This window comes from Neoarius graeffei, chromosome 12 (genome assembly GCF_027579695.1).
Source record: "Neoarius graeffei isolate fNeoGra1 chromosome 12, fNeoGra1.pri, whole genome shotgun sequence".
In the NCBI taxonomy this organism is placed as follows: Eukaryota; Metazoa; Chordata; class Actinopteri; order Siluriformes; family Ariidae; genus Neoarius; species Neoarius graeffei.
This window is the reverse complement of record NC_083580.1, coordinates 13,000,472-13,024,619: the sequence shown is the minus strand read 5'-3', so window position 1 is coordinate 13,024,619 and position 24,148 is coordinate 13,000,472. Positions and strand designations below refer to the sequence as shown.

Sequence of the window (24,148 nt, the reverse complement as noted above, 5' to 3'; positions counted from 1 at the left end):
CAAGTTGCAAAAGCACAACATCATTATATGTTTACATTCTTCATCGTTAAAAATTGTCCATCTGCATCTGTGTAGCCAGGCAAACTTAGCTTACGGAAGGAAGCACTTGAATTAGCCTACAACCAACTAGTCTCGCTGAAACTGCATGTAATGCTTCCTTCACTATAATATAATCCTCCTAAATTGGGAATATTAGGCTTGGGCATTAAAAGCATTAGAATGTACAGTGGTGCTTGAAAGTTTGTGAACCCTTTAGAATTTTCTATATTTCTGCATAAATATGACCGAAAGCATCATCAGATTTTCACACAAGTCCTAAAAGTAGATAAAGAGAACCCAGTTAAATAAATGAGACAAAAATATTGTACTTGGTCATTTATTTATTGAGGAAAATGATCCAATATTACATATCTGTGAGTGGCAAAAGTATGTGAACCTCTAGGATTAGCAGTTAATTTGAAGGTGAAATTAGAGTCAGGTGTTTTCAATCAAAGGGATGACAATCAGGTGTGAGTGGGCACCCTGTTTTATTTAAAGAACAGGGATCTATCAAAGTCTGATCTTCACAACACGTTTGTGGAAGTGTATCATGGCACGAACAAAGGAGATTTCTGAGGACCTCAGAAAATGCGTTGTTGATGCTCATCAGGCTGGAAATGGTTACAAAGCCATCTCTAAAGAGATTGGACTCCACCAATCCACAGTCAGACAGATTGTATACAAATGGAGGAAATTCAAGACCATTGTTAACCTCCCCAGGAGTGGTCGACCAACAAAGATCACTCCAAGAGCAAGGCGTGTAATAGTCGGCGAGGTCACAAAGGACCCCAGGGTAACTTCTAAGCAACTGAAGGCCTCTCTCACATTGGCTAATGTTAATGTTCATGAGTCCACCATCAGGAGAACACTGAACAACAATGGTGTGCATGGCAGGGTTGTAAGGAGAAAGCCACTGCTCTCCAAAAAGAACATTGCTGCGCATCTGCAGTTTGCTAAAGATCATGTGGACAAGCCAGAAGGCTATTGGAAAAATGTTTTGTGGCTGGATGAGACCAAAATAGAACTTTTTGGTTTAAATGAGAAGTGTTATGTTTGGAGAAAGGAAAACACTGCATTCCAGCATAAGAACCTTATCCCATCTGTGAAACATGGTGGTGGTAGTATCATGGTTTGGCCCTGTTTTGCTGCATCTGGGCCAGGACAGCTTGCCATCGTCGATGAAACAATGAATTCTGAATTATACCAGTGAATTCTAAAGGAAAATGTCAGGACATCTGTCCATGAACTGAATCTCAAGAGAAGGTGGGTCATGCAGCAAGACAACGACCCTAAGCACACAAGTCGTTCTACCAAAGAATGGTTAAAGAAGAATAAAGTTAATGTTTTGGAATGGCCAAGTCAAAGTCCTGACCTTAATCCAATTGAAATGTTTTGGAAGGACCTAAAGCGAACAGTTCATGTGAGGAAACCCACCAATATCCCAGACCTGAAGCTGTTCTGTACGGAGGAATGGGCTAAAATTCCTCCAAGCCGGTGTGCAGGACTGATCAACAGTTACTGGAAACGTTTAGTTGCAGTTACTGCTGCACAAGGGGGTCACACCAGATACTGAAAGCAAAGGTTCACATACTTTTGCCACTCACAGATATGTAATATTGGCTCATTTTCCTCAATAAATAAATGACCAAGTATAATATTTTTGTCTCATTTGTTGAAGTGGGTTCTCTTTATCTACTTTTAAGACTTGTGTGAAAATCTGATGATGTTTTAGGTTATATTTATGCAGAAATATAGAAAATTCTAAAGGGTTCACAAACTTTCAAGCACCACTGTAGATGGTTACTTGTTAAGTTGTTACATAATAGGGAGTGATAGCCTACTTTATGTTTGATTTTACTTTTTAAAAAATGCTGCAGGCAGCTCCCTACACTTGATTTGTTATTTAAAAACTACTTGAAGTTGGTAAGTCTTACTTAGTTCTTAGTGTAAAAGAATCCAGAGTGTATTTTCATTTATTTTCCACTGAAAATGGTGAGCTGTAATATAGTAGGGAGTGATTTATTTTTTTATTGGTGAATATTTATTTTATTATTATTTTATTTCTCATTTTATTCTAACTAATGTTTGACTTTATTGTACAAATGCTGCTGGCATCTCCCTGCACAAAATTTCATGTTCAATTTTACAATTAAACATACATTTTATGGATATGAAGGTCTGTGTCAGTGTATGCTATGTTTAATTTCATGTGAATTATAATGTTTACATTTATCGGTTGCACATATCGGTTATCGGCATCCCAATTCCATAATAATCGGTATCTGTATCGGCCCTGAAAAAAACATAACGGTCGATCCCTAGCAAAAAATTGACAATACAATGAGCAAGTTTTGTACAGAAGGTCTAGTTCTTTCAAATAAAACAATCAAAACTGAAAGCCATTGAGAACTGAAGGAGGGAGACGCGATCTAACTGGAAATAAACAAAATTGTAAACAAATTGTTTACAACAAGAAAATCATGACCAAGTTTTGTTCCTCATGGGAAGATCTACCCAAAACTGGAATCGGATGAGAAATGAGAGAAGAGATACAATTCTAGTGAGAAATCCTGGAAAATTCATTAATTTGGCCTAATTACTAACTCGTTAGCAAAAAATTTGACAAAACAATGACAAAATTTTGTGCGGAGTGATGAGTTCTTTCAAACAAAACAATCAGAACGGAAAGTTGTGGAGAACTGACGGAGGAGATACGATTTAACGGAATTGTGGACGATGGACAGATGATGGACGCCGCGCCATGGCAATAGCTCATCGGCCTTATGGACTAACTAGCTAACTAGCAGGATACAAGTGCCACTACCAATGAAGAGAATAAGAAAAGCTGAAAAGGCACTGAACAAGAAACCAAAGCACTCAGACTAACGATCCATCCACCCATTATCTGTAACTGCTTATCCTGTGCGGGGTGGCAGGCAAGCTGGAGCCTATCCCAGCTGACTACGGGCGAGAGGCAGGGTACACCCTGGACAAGTCACCAGATCATCGCAGGGCTGACACAGAGACAAACAACCATTCACAGTCACATTCACACCTACGGTCAATTTAGAGCCACCAGTTAGCCTAACCTGCATGTCTTTGGACTGTGGGGGAAACCGGAGGAAACCCACACAGACACGGGGAGAACAGGCAAACTCCACACAGAAAGGCCCTTGTTGGCCACTGGGCTCGAACCCAGAACCTTCTTGCTTTGAGGTGACAGTGCTAACCACTGCACCACCGTGCCGCCCCCAGACTAACTATTATTAGTCTAAAGTTTGTGTAAATTTGAGTAACTTTTGCATTCTTTTTCGAATAGATGAAGCCAGAAAAATGTCCTGATTCCTTTTTAACATTGTTATAGCTTTGTTAGATAATTCATTAGACAGCTTCACAGGCAGGTACAAACAAACAAAAACTTTTGCAGAATAAATAAAACAGTCCTGTGAACATTTCCTATTATGAACAAATGATGTAGGTTAAGGCCCACTTTACACAGGGACGGTCTGAAACAAAAACGCAAAAGTCCGTTTTCGTTCTCACTTTTTTCCGCGTCTACACGACCGTTTTCAAGGAGGAAATCTGCGTCTATACGGTGACGCATAAATGTCTCCGCTATGTCTGCACGCATGCGCAACGTCTTCCGTCTTGTCTGATCTGCACATCTGCGCCGCTGTTCTGTAAAGTTATCCTACCTTTTGGATTTGTCCTACCAAGCCTACTGAGCATGCGCGAAATCCAGGAGGGTAGGAAAATTCAACAGTAGTTTTGTCCCACCGATCAGCTGGGCTGATAGAAAATCGGTGAGAATTTCACGCATTTGCTGATTTTTATGTTTTGTGCGTATTGGTCGAGTCTTTGGCCGAGTCAAATAATTTGTAATGACTTGTTTTGAATAATAAAACGGTCTGTATGCGAACTTGCTAGGATAACTTTACAGAACACCGGTCCGGCTGAGGTACTGTAGTGCTCGAGGGAGGAGCAGGAGCAAACCGAAACTCTTTTAATCTGCCTTTATTAAGTAACACTCACTCTTGTTTCGGTGAAGAGAAGAGGCAGTGTCCATCTCAGCAAAATAAACCCATTCGGCTGCTAGTTTTGTTTTCAGTCTCAGGTTTATGGTTTCACGAGCGGCTTGAATAGGCGGCACGCGTGCACACACACGCGTGTGCGTGTGTGTAACTTGGCGACACCAAACTGAGGAGCTCCAGCCGAGCGGGTGAGCAGGAAAACACATCTACTGCATTAAAACACAGGGCAGCTTGAAGGTCCGTTGGATCGATGTAATCAGACATGCTCTTACTTTTTTACTTACTTTCTTACTTCCCAGGCTGGCATGTACAGTATATGACATATGTATGACGTAAATGCGTACCCGACGTGAGCAGATCCGAGCGGAGTTTCGCGTATTGGGTAGTTTAGACGGATATGCAACGGGGGCTGTTTTTAACTTATCCACACTGGAAGGCGTTTTCAATTTTATCCGTTTTTCAGCCTCGGAAACGCCGTCCCCGTGTAGACGAAAGGCACTTCCGATAAAATATGTAGTCGTTTTTACCCGACAGCGTCCTCGTGTAAATGGGCCCTAAGTGAAGAAACTTTCCAAGCCAAAAATAGCAGATACTACCAGGCTGACAGTGCCAGTATTTTTTACCTCTGGGTTTTTGCCAATGTGCTTCCAGTGCAATCTGTTGCCTAGGTTGTATCTTGCATATTATATTTCCTCTCCTGGGGTACCACTTCAGACCAACATTCCTGTCATGTTCTAACAAGGTACAGCTGAGAACCATAACTCATATTAATTACTGTACAGAAGCATTTTCTAGATCACTACACTTCAGATGTACATATTGCCATGGGCAGAAATGTCACACATTAAAATTATGTTTGTATCTGACTTTGTATCTAACTCATCTCACCTTACATACCCTGACATACCCATACAACATGATACCTTTCAAGTTCACGCTGCTTTCCTTAACGGTCTGTGACACAATTAAATAAATATGTCTTGTGTGTGCATTTCCTTACCCACAGAGCTAGGCTGTTCCTCACTGATAGCTCGGTCCAGGGATTTATGCTTCTTGTCTCTGCGGCGGTGACATCGATGATGATGATGATGTTGGTGCGCTCTGTCTCTCTCTTTCTCCTGAGTCTGTGCTGCTGGGGGACGTTCCAACATATATTCCTTCAAATTCAACTCTATCCCTCCTCTCTGAGAAGCCAAAGAGGAAGCTGAGCGCCGCATGGGACTGCCATCCATGATGGGCTTTGAGGTGGAGAAAAGAAAAAGATGAAAAGACAGGATGAGAGCTCTAAAACCTGAATGAAGTGACACTTCAGAACAGTCAGTAGAGTAAGATATTGTCAGAATGTGACAAACCAGCTCACAAAACACTTTCTATGCACAGTCCACACCTATCATTGACACACATACACACACACATCACATAGAACAGGAGAACACCACCACCATTGTCGTATGCAAACACTCAATTGTATGGTTGCTGTTACTGAGATGCTTCAAAACCTTCAAAGTTGCGATAAGAAAGCATCTAAACAGTGACAAGAGCACAAAGATGAATTGCTGACAAATATGTGTTATAAAGTGTACAGTTCTACTCTAGAACTGAATTCCCACCTGTATAACAGGTGTGTAAGCTTTGTTCAGTTATTCATCTGCCAAAAAAAGACTAGTTTTCAAACCTTTGTGTATAAAACGTCATTTCACCTTCGAAACACAACTAAAGACCAGTGTTGGATGACTTAGTGCTGTTCACTGCTTGATAACAATTTGGTTGGTGGCTTATTACTTTTTTTTTAAACAATTGCCAACAAGTTTTATTCACTACCATGTTCACTTTTCAAAAACTCTTCACACTGAGCAAGTTTGACTAAACTGTTCACTTCATGTCCAAAATGAACAATACCGCAACACTGCAGACACATGTAACATTTCAAGGCTTTAAAACTTCCAAACAGCACTTATTTTCTTCTGTGAAGACTACCGTATCAACTACAACACAATGCACAGCAAACAATAATAACTGATAGCATATATTTGGTGCACTATTTGATATATTTTATTGTTGCGGTAACCATTTGTTGGACGGCACAGTGGTGCACTGTCACCTAGGGCGGCATGGTGGTGTAGTGGTTAGCACGGTCGCCTCACAGCAAGAAGGTTCCGGGTTCGAACCCAGTGGCCGGCGAGGGCCTTTCTGTGTGGAGTTTGCATGTTCTCCCCGTGTCTGTGTGGGTTTCCTCTGGATGCTCCAGTTTCCCCCACAATCCAAAGACATGCAGTTAGGTTGATGTGGGGCGGCCTTGGGCTGAGGTGCCCTTGAGCAAGGTACCTGACCCCTGACTGCTCCCCGGGTGCTTTGGTGTGGCTGCCCACTGCTCTGAGTGTGTGCGTGTGTTCACTGCTTCAGATGGGTTAAATGCAGAGGATGAATTTCACTGTGCTTGAAGAGTGCATGTGACTTCTTCTTCATAACAAGAAGGTTCTGATTTTGAACCTCACGGCCGACAGGGGCCTTTCTGTGTGGAGTTTGAATGTTCTCCCTGTGTCTGTGTTGGTTTTCCCCACAGTCCAAAGAGATGCAGTTTGGTTAACTGGCTACTCTAAATTGCCCATAGGTGTGAATGGTTGAGAGGAGTACACCTCTATAATCCAGTAGAAGGCAACGGGAAACCACTACTGTAATCCTTCCCTAGAAACTTGGACCTACCATTAGGCAGAACACTTTATAAAAACAACAACAACTTGTTGCTCTCAAGCCATCTTTCATGGTCTTTAATTAACTTCATGGCTATATCACCATGAAGGTTGCTTAATGCTCTCAGTAGAGTCAACCATAGGGAACAGATCTAAGGGGTGAAATAAACTAAAGAGCAATCCTAAAAACTCCATGAACTGTCCAAAAAGATCCCTTCCTTCAGCCAGGTCTGAGAGTGGTGACCGGACCACCAATGTAACCTAGGAGCCATCTTGTTCACGCACCAACTGCAAGATGTATAGTGGGGGTCAATCTAATGCCAGACAGGCAGCAGGTATGCAATGGGCAGTCTTAAACAGACTAGACTCTTGCAATGGAAACTGGCTTTGGGAACATGGGATGTCCCTTTGCTGGTGATGAAAGAGTCTGAGTTAGTTTCTGAGATGGAAAGATGTAGACTAGTCATCCTTACATCTACACACTGTATGGGCGCTAATATCAAAGTTCTACATTAGGAGTGGTATCTCTTCTAGTCCAGAGTTACCACAGGAGATTGGCCTCAGGCAGGTGTGGGAATACTTACCAGTCCAGTGGACCAGAGATTGAGATTTCAAGTCTCAGAAAGGAAAACTCTGACTTAGGGAAGCTGGAGGAGATCTCAAGATGATACTACCTACTGATTCCATAGTGCTTCTGGCAGATACAAGTGCTCATGTTGGGAATGATGGAGATACTTGGAGGGGTATTGCTGAAAGGAATATACATACATATCCTGGTTATGAACCTGAGCAGTGGACTGTTATACTTCTGTTATACTTTTGCAAGCCACAGATTGTCAAGAACAAACACTTTGTTTAAACACAAGGTTGCTTATAAGTATAATTGGTTCTAGAACATCTTTGGCCAAAGGTTAATAATTGAGGTGTGATTGTATCATCAAAACTGAAGCTATAGATTTCGGACACTTGGTTAAAGAGAGGGGCAGAGCTGTTACACAGGGTGCTGACCAGATTTCCCTGGTAAACCCAGGAAGGCCTTCCAGATTACTTGACCGAAGCATTGGTGGGAGATAAATTTAAATCTCAGGTTGGAAAGGACTTATAATGCCAAGTGAGGTCAGGGACAGTGGATGTGAATGGTCCATGCTCAATCACAGAGGCAGCTGCAAGAAGCTGTGGCCAGTAGACTGTTGGTGCAAGTCACTGCAGTAAACCTATGATGCACAAGTTGAAGGGGGACTATGGGGGAAGCCATGGCCTAATGGTTAGAGAAGCAGCTTTGGGACCAAAAGGTCATCGGTTCAGTTCCCTGGACCAGCAGGAATGGCTAAAGTGCCCTTGAACAAGGCACCCCCAACTGCTCCCCAGGCCACTCTAGGTACATTGTACGTCGCGCTGGATAACAGCGTCTGCTAAACGAGGCCTTCTGAATAATGCTCATGGAGGACTTTCCTGATTCAATTAATAGGTATTGGAGAGCCAGATGGCCTGCAATAAAGGTAGTTCCAGGTGAGAAAGGAGTTTGGAAAGGTCATAGAAAAAGACATTTTGATGTTGATATTGCCATGGAAGGAGAACTCTGAGAAACTCCTTAAGCCAGCTGACATGCCCTCCCTTCAAAAGGCATTATAAGAAATCTCTGGTGTTTTGGAGTCCATCTTTGTGGCTGAGATTATTATGGCAGTTAGAAACCTTCATAATGACATGGGTGCTGGGGTGGAACAAATTCAGCCAGAGATGTTGAAGGTGCTGCATTGAGTTTTGTGGATAACAAGCTTCTGCAATATTTCATAGAGATTTGGCGTAGTTGCTTTGAACTGGCAAACTGAGACAATGGTCACAATAAAAAAAAAAAAAAAAAAAGGGTGGAGGGGTTTGAGTTAAAGTTATACAGAAATCATACTCCTCAGCCTCTCAGGAAACATCTATACCATGATTCTGAAGTTGAACCAAGCTCTGATAGTTGAGCCTAGATTTCAGGGGGTACAATTTACAGTTTAATCCACATAGAAAGCAGGTATGCTAAGTGTGTGAAGAGTTTTGAAAAAAGTTCGCTTTGTTCTATAAAACATTTGTTGTTTACAATTCAAATTCTTAAAACTGTAATACAGACAAAACCTTCTATAGCTGTGTGGCTCTGCTGCCCACATCATCCCCAGGAGTCATTTTCTATGGTTACTTGTATGGACCCCTAATCTTATATACACTTGCATCGAGTCTTGTCAGTAAATTAGATCTTGTGACCCCTGTAAAAGTCCCTCAAGCTGGGAATATTGCAAGCTGAGGATGTGCAAAGAGAGAACTGCTTCATTACTACTGCCTAAACATAAGCCATAATGGTATATTACACCCACATACACACCCACAATACACACACATACATGATTCATCCCATCCCATCCCCAAAATAGGTAGCTATGTATATTGTGTGTTAATACTATGGTTATAAAGTACTATAATGTTTACAAATAATTTTTTAGAGCTTTTTTTTGTTCTAACATGACCAGGCTATTTATATCTCTGAATCAGTGTATGAGAAAAGCCAAGAAAGCATGGACTGGGATGAGCAAAGCACACACGGGCCAACACAGAAGTGACATGAGTGAGGCTGGGAGGAAAACAAGATAGTAATAGAAAGAAGTAAAGGGGAAGAAATAGAGAAGGGCTTGGAACATTGGTACATACTGCTAGGTATATCCCGGTGGTGTGGCGCAACTGGCTCCGCTGTAGGACAGGAAGAGGACACACAGGTGAGGAGAGCAGGGGAAAACACACAGCCAACATTGACTCATTCAGCTTCAGAGAGACAGTGGAGTACAGAAATGAGACAGCAGAGGAGTGGAGGAAGCATCGAGATGATATGTGATGATTCAACGATAGATATGATCATACTTTGAATAGACATATATATATAACAAGAGAGAAAGAGACAATATATTAGAGAAAGTAAGAAACCATATGACAGAGAAATTGCCAATATGATTACAATGGGACGAATCAAGTGGAAGGACGTATGGGGGAGCAAGAAGAACAGAGGAGGAGGAGGAACGTGTCAAGGGAATACAAAGGCTTTGGACAGGGTGGGTGGGCTATCAGACAAGTGAGAAACATTGAGACAGGAACAGACAAGATGCAGTACAATATTATACAATACAAAAGACAGATGATGAGACAGAGACAGAAGACAACAGCAGAGACAGAAATAGTCTTTTGTAGTTCCTAAAAATGTGAAGAGAAAGTAAAAAAAACAACAACTGAAAAGACAACAGAAAGGAGATGAGAATGGAAACAACTTACATATATTTTACATACAGGGGAAATTTGTGTAATTAATTACCAGTAAAAAACATAATTTGAAATACTGAATATCCCTCAAAAGCTATAGTGTATATGTATTAGGTAATTACACTACCAATGACTAATGCATCCATTATGTATACACCGATCAGCCATAACATTATGATCACTGAAAGATGAAGTGAATAACATTGATTATCTCATTACAATGACACCCATCAAGGGGTGGGATATATTAGGCAGCAAGAGAACCGTCAGTTCTCAAAGTTGATGTGTTTGAAGCAGGAAAAATGGGCAAGCGTAAGGATCTGAGTGACTTTGATTAAGGCCAAATTGTGATGGCTAGATGACCGGGTCTGAGCATCTCCAAAATGGCACAGCTTGTGGGGTGTTCCCGGTATGCAGTGATTAGTACCTACCAAAAGTGGTCCAAGGAAGGACAACCAGTGAACCGGCAACAGGGTTATGGGTGTTGAAGGCTCACTAATTTGCATGGGGCACGAAGGCTAGCCCATATGGTCCAATCCCACAGAAGAGCTATTGTAGCACAAACTGCTGAATATTGAAGAAGTTTGTTACTCACAAAACTCAATGCAGCGCCTTCAACATCTCTGGCTGAATCTGTTCCACCCCAGCACCCATGTCATTATGAAGGTTTCTAAGTGCCGTAATAATCTTAGTCACAAAGATGGACTCCAAAACACCAGAGATTTCTTGCAATGCCTTTTGAAGGGAGGGCATGTCAACTAGCTTAAGGAGTTTCTCAGAGTTCTCCTTCCATGGCAATATCAACATCAAAACATATTCTGTTTTACCCAGCATTAACTTTTTCAGTAGTTTGTGTTACAGTAGCTATTAGACCATATGGGCTAGCCTTCATGAGCCATGTCAATCAATGAGCCTTCTACACAGTGGTCTGGTGAACCATGTTACTGGTTCACCAGACCACTTTTGGTCAGTACTAATCACTGCATACTGGGAGCACTCCACAAGATGTGCCATTTTGGAGATGCTCAGACCCGGTCACCAAGTCATCACAATTTGGCCCTTATCAAAGCTGCTCAGATCCTTATGCTTGCCCATTTTTCCTGCTTCCAACACATCAACTTTGAGAACTGACTGTTCTCTTGCTGCCTAATATATCCCACCCCTTGACAGGTGCCACTGTAATGAGATAATCAGTGTTATTCACTTCACCCATCAGTGGTTTTAATTTTATGGCTGATCAATATATACTGTACGGTAATTAGTTAAAAAAATGCGATTCAGTTTTTACAATAAGGCCACATTAATCTTCAGGCGGTAATTGTAAATTAATCTATATGGAGGTCTGTGGCAATCTGTATTGAACATTTTTCTTTCACACTGACAGCGGGTGGTAGAAATGGGCAACTGGACTTGCTTGAAGATTCTTGAAAACGTTTCACCTCTCGTCCGAAAGGCTTCCTCAGTTCTGTCTCAGTTCAAGAATCTTCAAGCAAGTCCAGTTGCCCATTTCTACCACCCACAGTTTACTATGACCTGGATGATTGAGAATCTTCACAGACATGTTTCACACTGACAGTGTCTCTCGTTATCTTTCTTTATTTGATCTCTTTATTTTTTTGTGCTTCCCTGAAATTATCACTCATAATGAAGGAGGTGAGACTTCTTTGCTGTCAAGTCCAGTCTCAGTACAAGGAAGTGTGTCCTCCCACTCCATAATGCTTAAAATAAAATAGATAAAAACAAACTCTAGATCATATTATATTGAATTTTTGGCTATTTTAAATCTATTTCATCACTTACCATGGATCTTGATGCTGGTTGTATCATCTTGGAAGGAAAGATACACAAAACTAATACCAAGAGCTTGTTTACAGTAAACGATTTTGATGTGTGCGGAGTATTGCATCTAGGGCTACTAGACTTCTATTCATTCATTTGCAAAAAAAAAAAAACAATAAAAAAAATCTGCCTTGCTAACAAGTAAATTAGAGGAGCAGGCAAAGAGAGAAAGCAATTTTACCACAAAAAAACTAAGCGTATGCCAGTGGATGAGACGCTCTCCTCAGTTGCATACCAAATAGGTGTAAGAAAACAGAAAGGCAAAATAATCTGGTGCTTAGTTCCTTAATAACTATCCCTCTATTTATTTACAACCAAAGAGACCCGCCCACTTGGTTTACATTGGTTCTTTATCACAAAAAAACAGAAAAGCATAGTTTGTAGATGTCTCTCATATTGCCATAGCAAGGGATCAAAAATCATAAATGCTACATTTAAGCAATTGATGTTGGCACTACTGTACTTTATCCATCCATCCATCCATCCATCCATCCATCCATCCATCCATCCATCCATCCATCCATCCATCCAATACAATCGAATCCAAACATCCATTGTCCCAAGTGATTAACAATACTATTATTCACAATTCATGTTTTATTTCCTTCCTCTTATTCCTCCATCTGTGTCCCTCTCCATTATAAAGCCTTTTTTTTAAAAATCATATATATATTAATGCTAGTAGATTGCATCATGAATGAAAATGAAACAATGAGAGGCTCACCTGGAAGCCTGCACTAAGTCTGGGCATTGAAGCTGCCCTCCCGTGGCCCTCCAGTGCGGAGAAGCCCCCTACATCAGAATTATTCTCCATATCCATCATCTCTACTAATTCCTGTAAGATTCACACAGTACATACAAACATATCCATAGACAAGTACAAATGCATCACAACACACACAACACAGAAATATACACATCACTATGGTCTGACGAACACGTAAACGGGTGATGTGCTTGCTCGAGAAATCAACAAATGGCATTTCGGCTTTTCTTTTCTGATATCGAGGTGCATTTCTCAGACGAGAAAGTGTTGTAGGAGAGACAACACAGGAGCTACAGTAATACTATAAAGCTTAGAGTGCACTACAGACCATGAGCTAATTTGGTTTTATTGAAGATTCTGGATTATTCTGACATACTGCGAGAAAAATACATTGAGTTACAATGCACTAACATGATTTATTATAGATAACGGGGATAATGCAGTTTAGTATAAATATGCATGTGATTATAGAAAATCGTGCATGCTGATTTGTCAAGAAATTCGGACTATTTCTCGATAATCACCTCGAGTGACTTGGCAAAATGTCTGCCAATCGCTTTGTCGCCGTAAGTGAGGAAAAGTTACAAATTATGAAAGAAAATGCTTTCCTAAAAGCACTAGAGATGCTATGAAGTTTGGTCTAAAACTATTCAAAGGAAGGGTGGAATTGTAATTTATTTTATCGATTTCAAAACAAAGTATTTTATCTGACTCGGCATAGATAAGTGACACAAGTTGCACCGTGCCTTTATTACATTTGCATGCTGCTTTTGAAGTTTTAAATAATTATTTAATTACAATTTTTATGAAAATAATCACCTGTGTATTTATACCAAAACAATGATCTGCCTCAGGCTCAGTGAATAATGACGTCGACTTCATCTTGATTATTATTCACTTCGCCTTTGGCGAATAATTGTTAAATATAGTGAGCGATAGTATTATGGACTACACTGGGGTTACATGGGGTATAATTGTACTTATTGTGCTATAATTGTAATTGTATATTTGGTTAAAACAGGCTACAATGGGATATAAAGTGTTTATAGTAGGTTAGAGTGGGCTATAAGGATCTATAGCAGACCACATTGTTGCTATAGAGGGCTATAATAGTGTATTCTATCCACATTCACTGGATATGAGCAATCATGTGCACTGATTGGCTACTCTATGACTAGGATATCAGCTCATATACCGTGAGTAGACAGAAGCAAAATGGCGGAGCGTGTTGCTGAACCAACCGAGGACGAAATAAAAACTCTACTTGAAAACAAAACCCCAATAAATACAAAAAAAAGCAACAAAATATGGAAGAAAAGTATTCAATCATAAGAACATATCTTTTTTTATTTTTCAAGAATTATTATTATTATATCATCATTTTTCACAAATTGCTACTGTCATTTCGCCGATTTGTTTACATTCTAAGCGGAAATTCTCATCTCATCTCATTATCTCTAGCCGCTTTATCCTTCTACAGGGTCGCAGGCAAGCTGGAGCCTATCCCAGCTGACTACGGGCGAAAGGCGGGGTACACCCTGGACAAGTCGCCAGGTCATCACAGGGCTGACACATAGACACAGACAACCATTCACACTCTCATTCACACCTACGGTCAATTTAGAGTCACCAGTTAACCTAACCTGCATGTCTTTGGACTGTGGGGGAAACCGGAGCACCCGGAGGAAACCCACGCGGACACGGGGAGAACATGCAAACTCCACACAGAAAGGCCCTCGCCGGCCCCGGGGCTCGAACCCAGGACCTTCTTGCTGTGAGGCGACAGCGCTAACCACTACACCACCGTGCCGCCCCTAAGCGGAAATTATTTTGTGTAAAGTTTTTGTGCAAAAAAAAGAATAAAAATGCTCGGTTTCTCAACATCCAGTGAACGTGGATAGAATAAAACAGTTATTCCATTCAATCTTGTTGTACATAGCTTATAGCCAACTTGGTGCTACGTGCCTTGTCAGTTATCAGCTCATGTACGACTCGATTTCGTGGAATAACTTTTAAATATTAAAAGTAATTATGGGTTAGAATTGGGTAGAATGGTCTATAATCGGGAAGGCTATGTGCCAGAATGCTTCTTAGCCATAAGAGATCGAAGCAGGTTATATACAACTGATCACAGTACTCCAATACCTGAGATTCAGTTTTTGGTACCGGTACATCCGTTGAATGGACAGAATTCCTGCCCTTCTGAAGTGTCTCTGCCGAAGGAGAATTCTTCATGGTACTGCTTTTTCTGTGATCACATATGTCAAAGCATACATACACACACAAATTACAACAACAGTTGTGCCACACTTTATTTCTAATATGTGCCACATATTATTTAAAAATCCCTAACCTTAAAAATGAAGAATAAAGAACAGTCATGAAGCCAAGCATGCTTGAGATCCAAGAGATACTCACACTGGCTCCCCATTGGTCAAGAGAGGGTTTGTGGGCGGGAGTTCTGGATGTGGAGATGAATCAGTTTGAGGAGGAGGTGGCAGTTTGGCGCTCTTGACCGATGGTTCTTGTTCATGTATGTGGGTGAGGGGCAACATGGGCTTGAAGAGAGACCCCATTTTACTCTGAAAGGTAGCGAAGATACTCTAGAAATTTGTAAAGCATTATAATCCCTTATCATCCATAATCAACATCCCGTTAAATTAAATACAACTATAATCACAGGAAAGTGCAGGCCTCTGTTCCCTGAAATGTAATTGAAATCTTTTCATTTTTCTTAAAAAGTTGTATATAATAACACAAGTTTGGTTCACGAGTCACATGGAGAAATCAAGTGTTTTATCGAGGTGGATGGAAGAGTACCAGCGCTCCTGAAGTGGGCTGCTGCTCCTGGAGTCTTTTGGCCCGGTTCTGCTTGTAGTAATCAAAGATCATGAGCGCAGCATACACTTTCCCAACTGTCAGGTCGTTATCTGATATACACAGAGAAGTTGTGATGTGAGGCGTGGCATGCTTCTGCTTGGTTAATTAACCTCATTCAATAGCAGGAAAGGCTCAAAGACAGACAGAGGGTCAGGGATGCAATGCCGATATCTGTATCTCTTTAGTGCTCCAAATATTTGTATCTGTACCTGTATTTAGGACTTAAACTAGACTTAGACTTATGCTCTGTCCCCAGAAACCCTGGAAAACCCAGACGTGGACATACAATCACTATCAGTATGGTGTGCGAATTCTGACTCTGACAATTCCTCAACCTCAGCTACATCGCTCAAGTTCATAACTGGCCACAACTACAGATGTGTTTTTAATCCCACTCATGCAGATATTTTATTTGTATCTGCCAGCAATGTTTTCTAGCAAATGCATTTGGTTTGATTTCCTGAAATAGAAACAAGCTACAACCCCGATTCCAAAAAAGTTGGGACAAAGTACAAATTGTAAATAAAAACGGAATGCAATGATGTGGAAGTTTCAAAATTCCGTATTTTATTCAGAATAGAACATAGATGACATAAATGTTTAAACTGAGAAAATGTATCATTTAAAGAGAAAAATGAGGTGATTTTAAATTTCATGACAACAACACATCTCAAAAAAGTTGGGACAAGGCCATGTTTACCACTGTGAGACATCCCCTTTTCTCTTTACAACAGTCTGTAAACGTCTGGGGACTGAGGAGACAAGTAGCTCAAGTTTAGGGATAGGAATGTTAACCCATTCTTGTCTAATGTAGGATTCTAGTTGCTCAACTATCTTCGGTCTTTTTTGTCGTATCTTCCGTTTTATGATGCGCCAAATGTTTTCTATGGGTGAAAGATCTGGACTGCAGGCTGGCCAGTTCAGTACCCGGACCCTTCTTCTACGCAGCCATGATGCTGTAATTGATGCAGTATGTGGTTTGGCATTGTCATGTTGGAAAATGCAAGGTCTTCCCTGAAAGAGACATCGTCTGGATGGGAGCATATGTTGCTCTAGAACCTGCATATACCTTTCAGCATTGATGGTGCCTTTCCAGATGTGTAAGCTGCCCATGCCACACGCACTAATGCAACCCCATACCATCAGAGATGCAGGCTTCTGAACTGAGCGCTGATAACTTGGGTCGTCCTTCTCCTCTTTAGTCCGAATGACACGGCGTCCCTGATTTCCATAAAGAACTTCAAATTTTGATTCGTCTGACCACAGAACAGTTTTCCACTTTGCCACAGTCCATTTTAAATGAGCCTTCGCCCAGAGAAGACGTCTGCGCTTCTGGATCATGTTTAGATACGGCTTCTTCTTTGAACTATAGAGTTTTAGCTGGCAACGGTGGATGGCACAGTGAATTGTGTTCACATATAATGCCCTCTGGAAATATTCCTGAGCCCATTTTGTGATTTCCAATACAGAAGCATGCCTGTACGTGATACAGTGCCATCTAAGGGCCCGAAGATCACGGGCACCCAGTATGGTTTTCTGGCCTTAACCCTTACGCACAGAGATTCTTCCAGATTCTCTGAATCTTTTGATGATATCAGGGTTCTCACCAGGATTTTTTTTTAGCGTAATGGGTTATGGCGAGGGAGCGTAGCGACCGAGCGGGGGGATGGTGCGGAGATTTTGAAAAATCATGCCCAAAATTGGCCATATTTGACGTTCCTGGAGGGGATAAATTGCATTTTTTATGTTGTATATCCTTGATGGAAAATTGTTACATCTTTGGATCTTGGCAATGTGTTACCTACTGTTGTATTTCACTGAACTACAAAGGGTGTTGTCAAAAGATATGTAAACTCAGACACAACCAAAGAGATAATGAATGTTTTATTGTATTAAGAAATGCCTGAGCACATAAAAATAAAAAAAAAACAAATTGCATTTTCATTCAGGCATAACATACACCCAGCCCCCTTAATAAATAATTAATATATAATCTAAAACTATTAAATGCCTCCTATGTCCTTTCCTTCATCTCCTCCAACCTCTCTTGTGCCTGTCTCCTTATAGAAATATAACGATGGATGGCATGCAGGCAGATTACCAGTGTGTTAATGTTAGCCACAGTGGGATCCAGTAAATTAGCGCTAATCATCCGATACGTGCGCCCTGTCATATTGCTAAACCTGCTTACAAAGTAGACGTTTTCATTCATCAAAGGGCTTTGGGTTAAGTTTTCAAGCGTGATGGAAAACCTGTAGAAGTGGTGCACTTACATTTCTAACTGTGAAGAAAGAGCGAATGTCTCTTTTTTTGCGAGGGGGTCCGTCATCCATTGTCATTCACCGAAGTCCAGCTCAAGAGAAAGTTATCGCCAGGATCTCTCTCTCTCTCTCTCTCGGAACTGATTTCCAGGCATGGGTTTCCTAACAAACGTAGGCTGATTTTGACACCTTGAAAACTGCTCAAGTGCGCAGGAAAAAAAAAACTTTTGGCGATGGTGATGAACAACTGAAAACAACCGTTACGCTATATTAAAAATTTAGCGTAGCGGGGGGAAATTACCGTTGCGGTCTGAAATTTTAGCGTAGCGGGCCGCAACCATATAAAGCGCTGGCGAGAACCCTGGATATTATGCAATGTAGATGATGATATGTTCAAACTCTTTGCAATTTTACACTGTCGAACTCCTTTCTGATATTGCTCCACTATTTGTCGGTGCAGAATTAGCGGGATTGGTGATCCTCTTCCCATCTTTACTTCTGAGAGCCGCTGCCACTCCAAGATGCTCTTTTTATACCCAGTCATGTTAATGACCTATTGCCAGTTGACCTAATGAGTTGCAATTTGGTCCTCCAGCTGTTCCTTTTTTGTAACTTTAACTTTTCCAGCCTCTTATTGCCCCTGTCCCAACTTTTTTGAGATGTGTTGTTGTCATGAAATTTCAAATGAGCCAATATTTGGCATGAAATTTCAAAATGTCTCACTTTCAACATTTGATATGTTGTCTATGTTCTATTGTGAATACAATATCAGTTTTTGAGATTTGTAAATTATTGCATTCTGTTTTTATTTACAATTTGTACTTTGTCCCAACTTTTTTGGAATCGGGGTTGTAGAAGCCAAATATAAACCACCCCAACCCTGACCAGGCAGTTACTAAGGATGCCGTAAATGCATTACACAACATTGTTGCATGAGCTTCCTGTCTATTTGCTTGCTTGCTGCATGAAAACAAAAACTTCGCACTCATCTGAGGTTTTTGTTGTGTCACAAAGGTCCCGATGCACATCTGAAATTTGCTATTAGTGTTCTAATGTGTTCCAAACACTCAACCTTATGGCATGTTAACAATTCATAATATATTATAAACATTGCTAGAAAATGTAATGCATTTTCATTAATATTTACTGTCTATATTATCAGTGTGGGGTGGCACGGTGGTGTAGAGGTTAGCGGTGTCGCCTCACAGCAAGAAGGTCCGGGTTTGAGCCCCGGGGCCAGCGAGGGCCTTTCTGTGTGGAGTTTGCATGTTCTCCCCGTGTCCGCGTGGGTTTCCTCCGGGTGCTCCGGTTTCCCCCACAGTCCAAAGACATGCAGGTTAGGTTAACTGGTGACTCTAAATTGACCGTAGGTGTGAATGTGAGTGTGAATGGTTGTCTGTGTCTATGTGTCAGCCCTGTGATGACCTGGCAACTTGTCCAGGGTGTACCCCGCCTTTCGCCCGTAGTCAGCTGGGATAGGCTCCAGCTTGCCTGCGACCCTGTAGAACAGGATAAAGCGGCTAGAGATAATGAGATGAGATGAGATTATCAGTGTGTATAATGTCTTATGAATGCATTATAACATGTAATGAACATATTCATAGTGAAACTTTCTAAAACAAACAAACAAAAAAACCTGCACTTTATATTTATATCCGTATTTTGTATCTGCTTATTTGTTCACTCCAAATAATGTACATCAGGCCAGCCATGGCCTGAAGGTTAGAGAAGCAGCCTTGGGCCCAAAGGGCTGCCGGTTTGATTCCCAGGACAAGCAGGAAAAATGTGAGGGGAGTTGAGTGAATGAACAGCACTTTCCCCTTCCTCTGTAATCATGACTGAAGTGCCCTTGAGCAAGGCACCTAACCGCTAACTGCTCCCCGGGCATTGTAGCATAGCTGCCCACTGCTCTGGGTGTGTATGTGCTCATTGCTCACTTGTGTGTTCACTGTTTCAAATGTGTACATGTGACAAATAAAGGCTTCTTCTTGTATTTGGTCCCCGATAAAATAATTTTTTTTAAATAGTAGAAGCAAATAAACTTGCTGCTGGATATAAATAAATGTTTATACAGTTAACACAGACTGATTAATAATTGAAGGTATAAAAAGCAGACTTAGTGGCTTCATGCAATCAGGATTGAAAATCAGGAACAAGTATTGTAAAACTTCACACTCCATGCCACTAGAGGGCAGCAAATGTACACAAAACTACTGAATATTTTGGCTTCTTTTTGAAAATGAAGTATGATAGAGCAGCTGTGCATATTCCAGGTTACATTATCATATTTTATTTGTGTAATGCCAACACAGAGTCGCCTCCCAGAATGCAAAGGGGCGGAGCTTACGTTTATGAGGTGTTACCAGCAAGTCCACAGTTTTTGATGACAGGCTGGGCCACACTTTATTAATCTCCCTCCTCAAATCAGCATCACAGAGACGCTGGGCAAGAGCACCTGAAATGCAAGAGCAATAATGGCATGAAAGTATTGTGTATTTACTGTTCATGATTTTTCATTTCATATGTGAGGGATAAATCGATCCAGTTAAGAATCAGGGTCATCAGTAAGACGAGAAATGTGAACTTGAACAGAAGAGAGCATGGATATGAGTCAAATGTCAGAGGGGTTGGTGAAAGAAATGACGGACAATTGTTGAGCTGAGCAGCCAGGAAACGAGCACGTACCTGATGCCAGTTTGATATCCAGGGCAGTGCGTATGAGAGCCATCAGCGTGGACGTGAAGTGGACTGTGTTGTCATCAGCAATAGGCATGTTCATCCTCACCAAGCGCTGCAGCCAGGTGTATATAGAATCAAGATCATGTGTGAGAGACATGACAAAGTAAAAAGCTTCATACATGCTGACTTGAGTGTGTTGTGCTGGCTGAGAGGACTCTGATTTGATTCTGAAATGCTTTACACAACCCCGATTCCAAAAAAGTTGGGACAAAGTACAAATTGTAAATAAAAACGGAATGCAATGATGTGGAAGTTTCAAAATTCCATATTTTATTCAGAATAGAACATAGATGACATATCAAATGTTTAAACTGAGAAAATGTATCATTTAAAGAGAAAAATGAGGTGATTTTAAATTTCATGACAACAACACATCTCAAAGTTGGGACAAGGCCATGTTTACCACTGTGAGACATCCCCTTTTCTCTTTACAACAGTCTGTAAACGTCTGGGGACTGAGGAGACAAGTTGCTCAAGTTTAGGGATAGGAATGTTAACCCATTCTTGTCTAATGTAGGATTCTAGTTGCTCAACTGTCTTAGGTCTTTTTTGTCGTATCTCCCGTTTTATGATGCGCCAAATGTTTTCTATGGGTGAAAGATCTGGACTGCAGGCTGGCCAGTTCAGTACCCGGACCCTTCTTCTACGCAGCCATGATGCTGTAATTGATGCAGTATGTGGTTTGGCATTGTCATGTTGGAAAATGCAAGGTCTTCCCTGAAAGAGACGTCGTCTGGATGGGAGCATATCTGCCCATGCCACACGCACTAATGCAACCCCATACCATCAGAGATGCAGGCTTCTGAACTGAGCGCTGATAACAACTTGGGTCGTCCTTCTCCTCTTTAGTCCGAATGACACGGCGTCCCTGATTTCCATAAAGAACTTCAAATTTTGATTCGTCTGACCACAGAACAGTTTTCCACTTTGCCACAGTCCATTTTAAATGAGCCTTGGCCCAGAGAAGACGTCTGCGCTTCTGGATCATGTTTAGATACGGCTTCTTCTTTGAACTATAGAGTTTTAGCTGGCAACGACGGATGGCACGGTGAATTGTGTTCACAGATAATGTTCTCTGGAAATATTCCTGAGCCCATTTTGTGATTTCCAATACAGAAGCATGCCTGCATGTGATTCATGCCTGCATGCCTGCATGTGCAGATTCTCTGAATCTTTTGATGATATTATGCACTGTAGATGATGATATGTTCAAACTCTTTGCAATTTTACACTGTCGAACTCCTTTCTGATATTGCTCCACTATTTGTCGGCGCAGAATTAGGGGATTGGTGATCCTCTTCCCATCTTTACTTCTGAGAGCTGCTGCCACTCCAAGATGCTCTTTTTATACCCAGTCATGTTAATGACCTATTGCCAATTGACCTAATGAGTTGCAATTTGGTCCTCCAGCTGTTCCTTTTTTGTAACTTTAACTTTTCCAGCCTCTTATTGCCCCTGTCCCAACTTTTTTGAGATGTGTTGCTGTCATGAAATTTCAAATGAGCCAATATTTGGCATGAAATTTCAAAATGTCTCACTTTCGACATTTGATATGTTGTCTATGTTCTATTGTGAATGCAATGTCAGTTTTTGAGATTTGTAAATTATTGCATTCCATTTTTATTTACAATTTGTACTTTGTCCCAACTTTTTTTGGAATCGGGGTTGTATATAAAATCACACTGTATTTTACTTTTATGCAAATTATCATCTCCACTCAACTCCAGCACACCATATGACTCGCCAGGCCATTTAACAAAAAAAAAAAAAAATGATGAGAAAAATTATATCTCATGCAGATGCTGTATAGGGATAATAAGCTATCTGAAAAGATGTGTGCCTGTGTGACATACAATGGACAGTGCATCTGCTCCAGCATGGATGAACAATGCATTTTTAGCCATTTCAAGCTTCATTTCTAGTCTGATGAAACCTGATCATATGCTCTGAGCGAGTTCAAGTCATAAAACAATATCCACTGATCAGGGATGTGTTGATTTAAGCTTCTTTCATAAAGAAGGCACTTGATCTCTCTGTGTAAATACAGCTGCCCACACAGGCCACAGAGTACTGTCCATGTACATTTCACATTCACAGTGGGAAGGTTAGTTCGAAATCAAACAACTTAGATGCATGAAGAATGTGGGGAAGGTCACCCATAATGACTGCCTTTTTTGCGCTTCCAGAGAGATACAGTAGGAGAGAGTGAGGTGGGGAAGAGCTTTCTCTCAGCAGAAAGGATGAAGGTAATCCCAGACAGAAGGAAGAGAAGGCACACTGAGGGACACACGCACAGGCCAGGACACACACACACACACACACACACACACACACACACACACACACACACACACACACTTTCTAATTCGGATTAACCCAAAAGTGGACTTGACTTAAAGGTAGACTGCCTTTCAGATTTTTCAAGTGTAGGTCATGAAAAGAACTCCCAACACTCAATTAATATTGTTTAGTGGACTGAAAGCTACTGAATTCGAATCACAGACTTCCAATTTTATTAGGTTCTTTTTTAAATAGAACAATTCATGAATTTAGGGCCACATGGCCCGAAATTCTCCGCTATTTTTTCCTGCTTCACCATGACCCAATACAAGATACTACTTCATGCATGACGTGGTGGGCTTTCCCCGTTCGCGCAAGACATTGTGGGATACAAATTTGAAACAGGAGAGAAAAATGGAGGACACGAATGAAACGTGAAAGACCGACTACAGTAACGGAAAGCGAGAAGAAAAGACGTTATATTGTGAAGGAAAGGAAACACAGGACCAAACTAATAAATATCGGCGCTCAGCGAGCACCTCGGTGTGATCAGCTGTTCGTTTAGTAACAGAATGATGGAACGGTCAGTGCACGGTCAAAGGTAAACCTGTAGATGGCAGTAATGCAACACTGGATGCCAGCTGCTGTAAAACCCAAAAGAAGAAGGCAAACCTGCGCATGCGCACACCGGACTTCCTCTGTCTGCTTGACTGTGTGAAGCGAGTGATTTCATGCACATTATTTGCTCGGGAATCCCCTCAAATTAAATCACTTCCCAGCCACAGAATGGCCTGTTTTTTTTTTTTTTGGAGGATATTGTAGAAATAAACATGTATCGCGATGACCAAATTTCAGAGGAAACTAAATTTCACCGATTTTATGAAATCGAAAGGCCGTCTAGCTTTAAATCAGAAAGGATGTGTAGTGGATTGTTTTTAGAAACACAGATGTTTATGGGACTCCTTCGCCCCACCCAACCCCACCCGACTCTGGTGGGGATACTGTTGCCCCACTCATTTTTGTTTGTACCCCCCTGAAACTTTTCCTAACAAATTTAGTATTTCGTAAATATAAATGAACCAGTAATTTCCACCATCGCGACCCTGATCACATTGTTACAAAGGATGAATGAATAAATGCTGGAAATACATCATTGTACATACACAGCTCATGTGCATGTTAATGAGTATGGTATTTCTTTAGCCAACAAACTTCATATCTGACAACGTGGCTATATAAAAGTTAAAAAACGCCTGCTCATGTGACCTTTTTGTTGCGTCCTGCAGGATCCTGATGTACACCTCTAATCACAACCAGATTAAAAACAACAACAACAAA

At 41.1% G+C, this 24,148-nt stretch overlaps 1 protein-coding gene across 15 annotated transcripts in view; it reads right to left on the bottom strand.

The window, feature by feature from the left end:
* Window positions 1-24,148, bottom strand: part of cacna1bb (calcium channel, voltage-dependent, N type, alpha 1B subunit, b) — a 320,447-nt gene that overhangs the window by 5,777 nt on the left and 290,522 nt on the right. For 14 of the 15 annotated variants that reach the window (XM_060935527.1, XM_060935526.1, XM_060935533.1 and 11 more), the window contains 8 exons: window positions 20,477-20,582; window positions 20,139-20,246; window positions 15,471-15,580; window positions 15,069-15,232; window positions 14,796-14,898; window positions 12,609-12,719; window positions 9,446-9,484; window positions 5,071-5,308 (listed from right to left, as the gene is read on the bottom strand). In XM_060935527.1, coding sequence (XP_060791510.1) covers window positions 5,071-5,308; window positions 9,446-9,484; window positions 12,609-12,719; window positions 14,796-14,898; window positions 15,069-15,232; window positions 15,471-15,580; window positions 20,139-20,246; window positions 20,477-20,582 — 979 coding nt within the window. The remainder of the gene's footprint in view (window positions 1-5,070; window positions 5,309-9,445; window positions 9,485-12,608; window positions 12,720-14,795; window positions 14,899-15,068; window positions 15,233-15,470; window positions 15,581-20,138; window positions 20,247-20,476; window positions 20,583-24,148) is intronic. The other variant, XM_060935532.1, reaches the window with a different exon arrangement.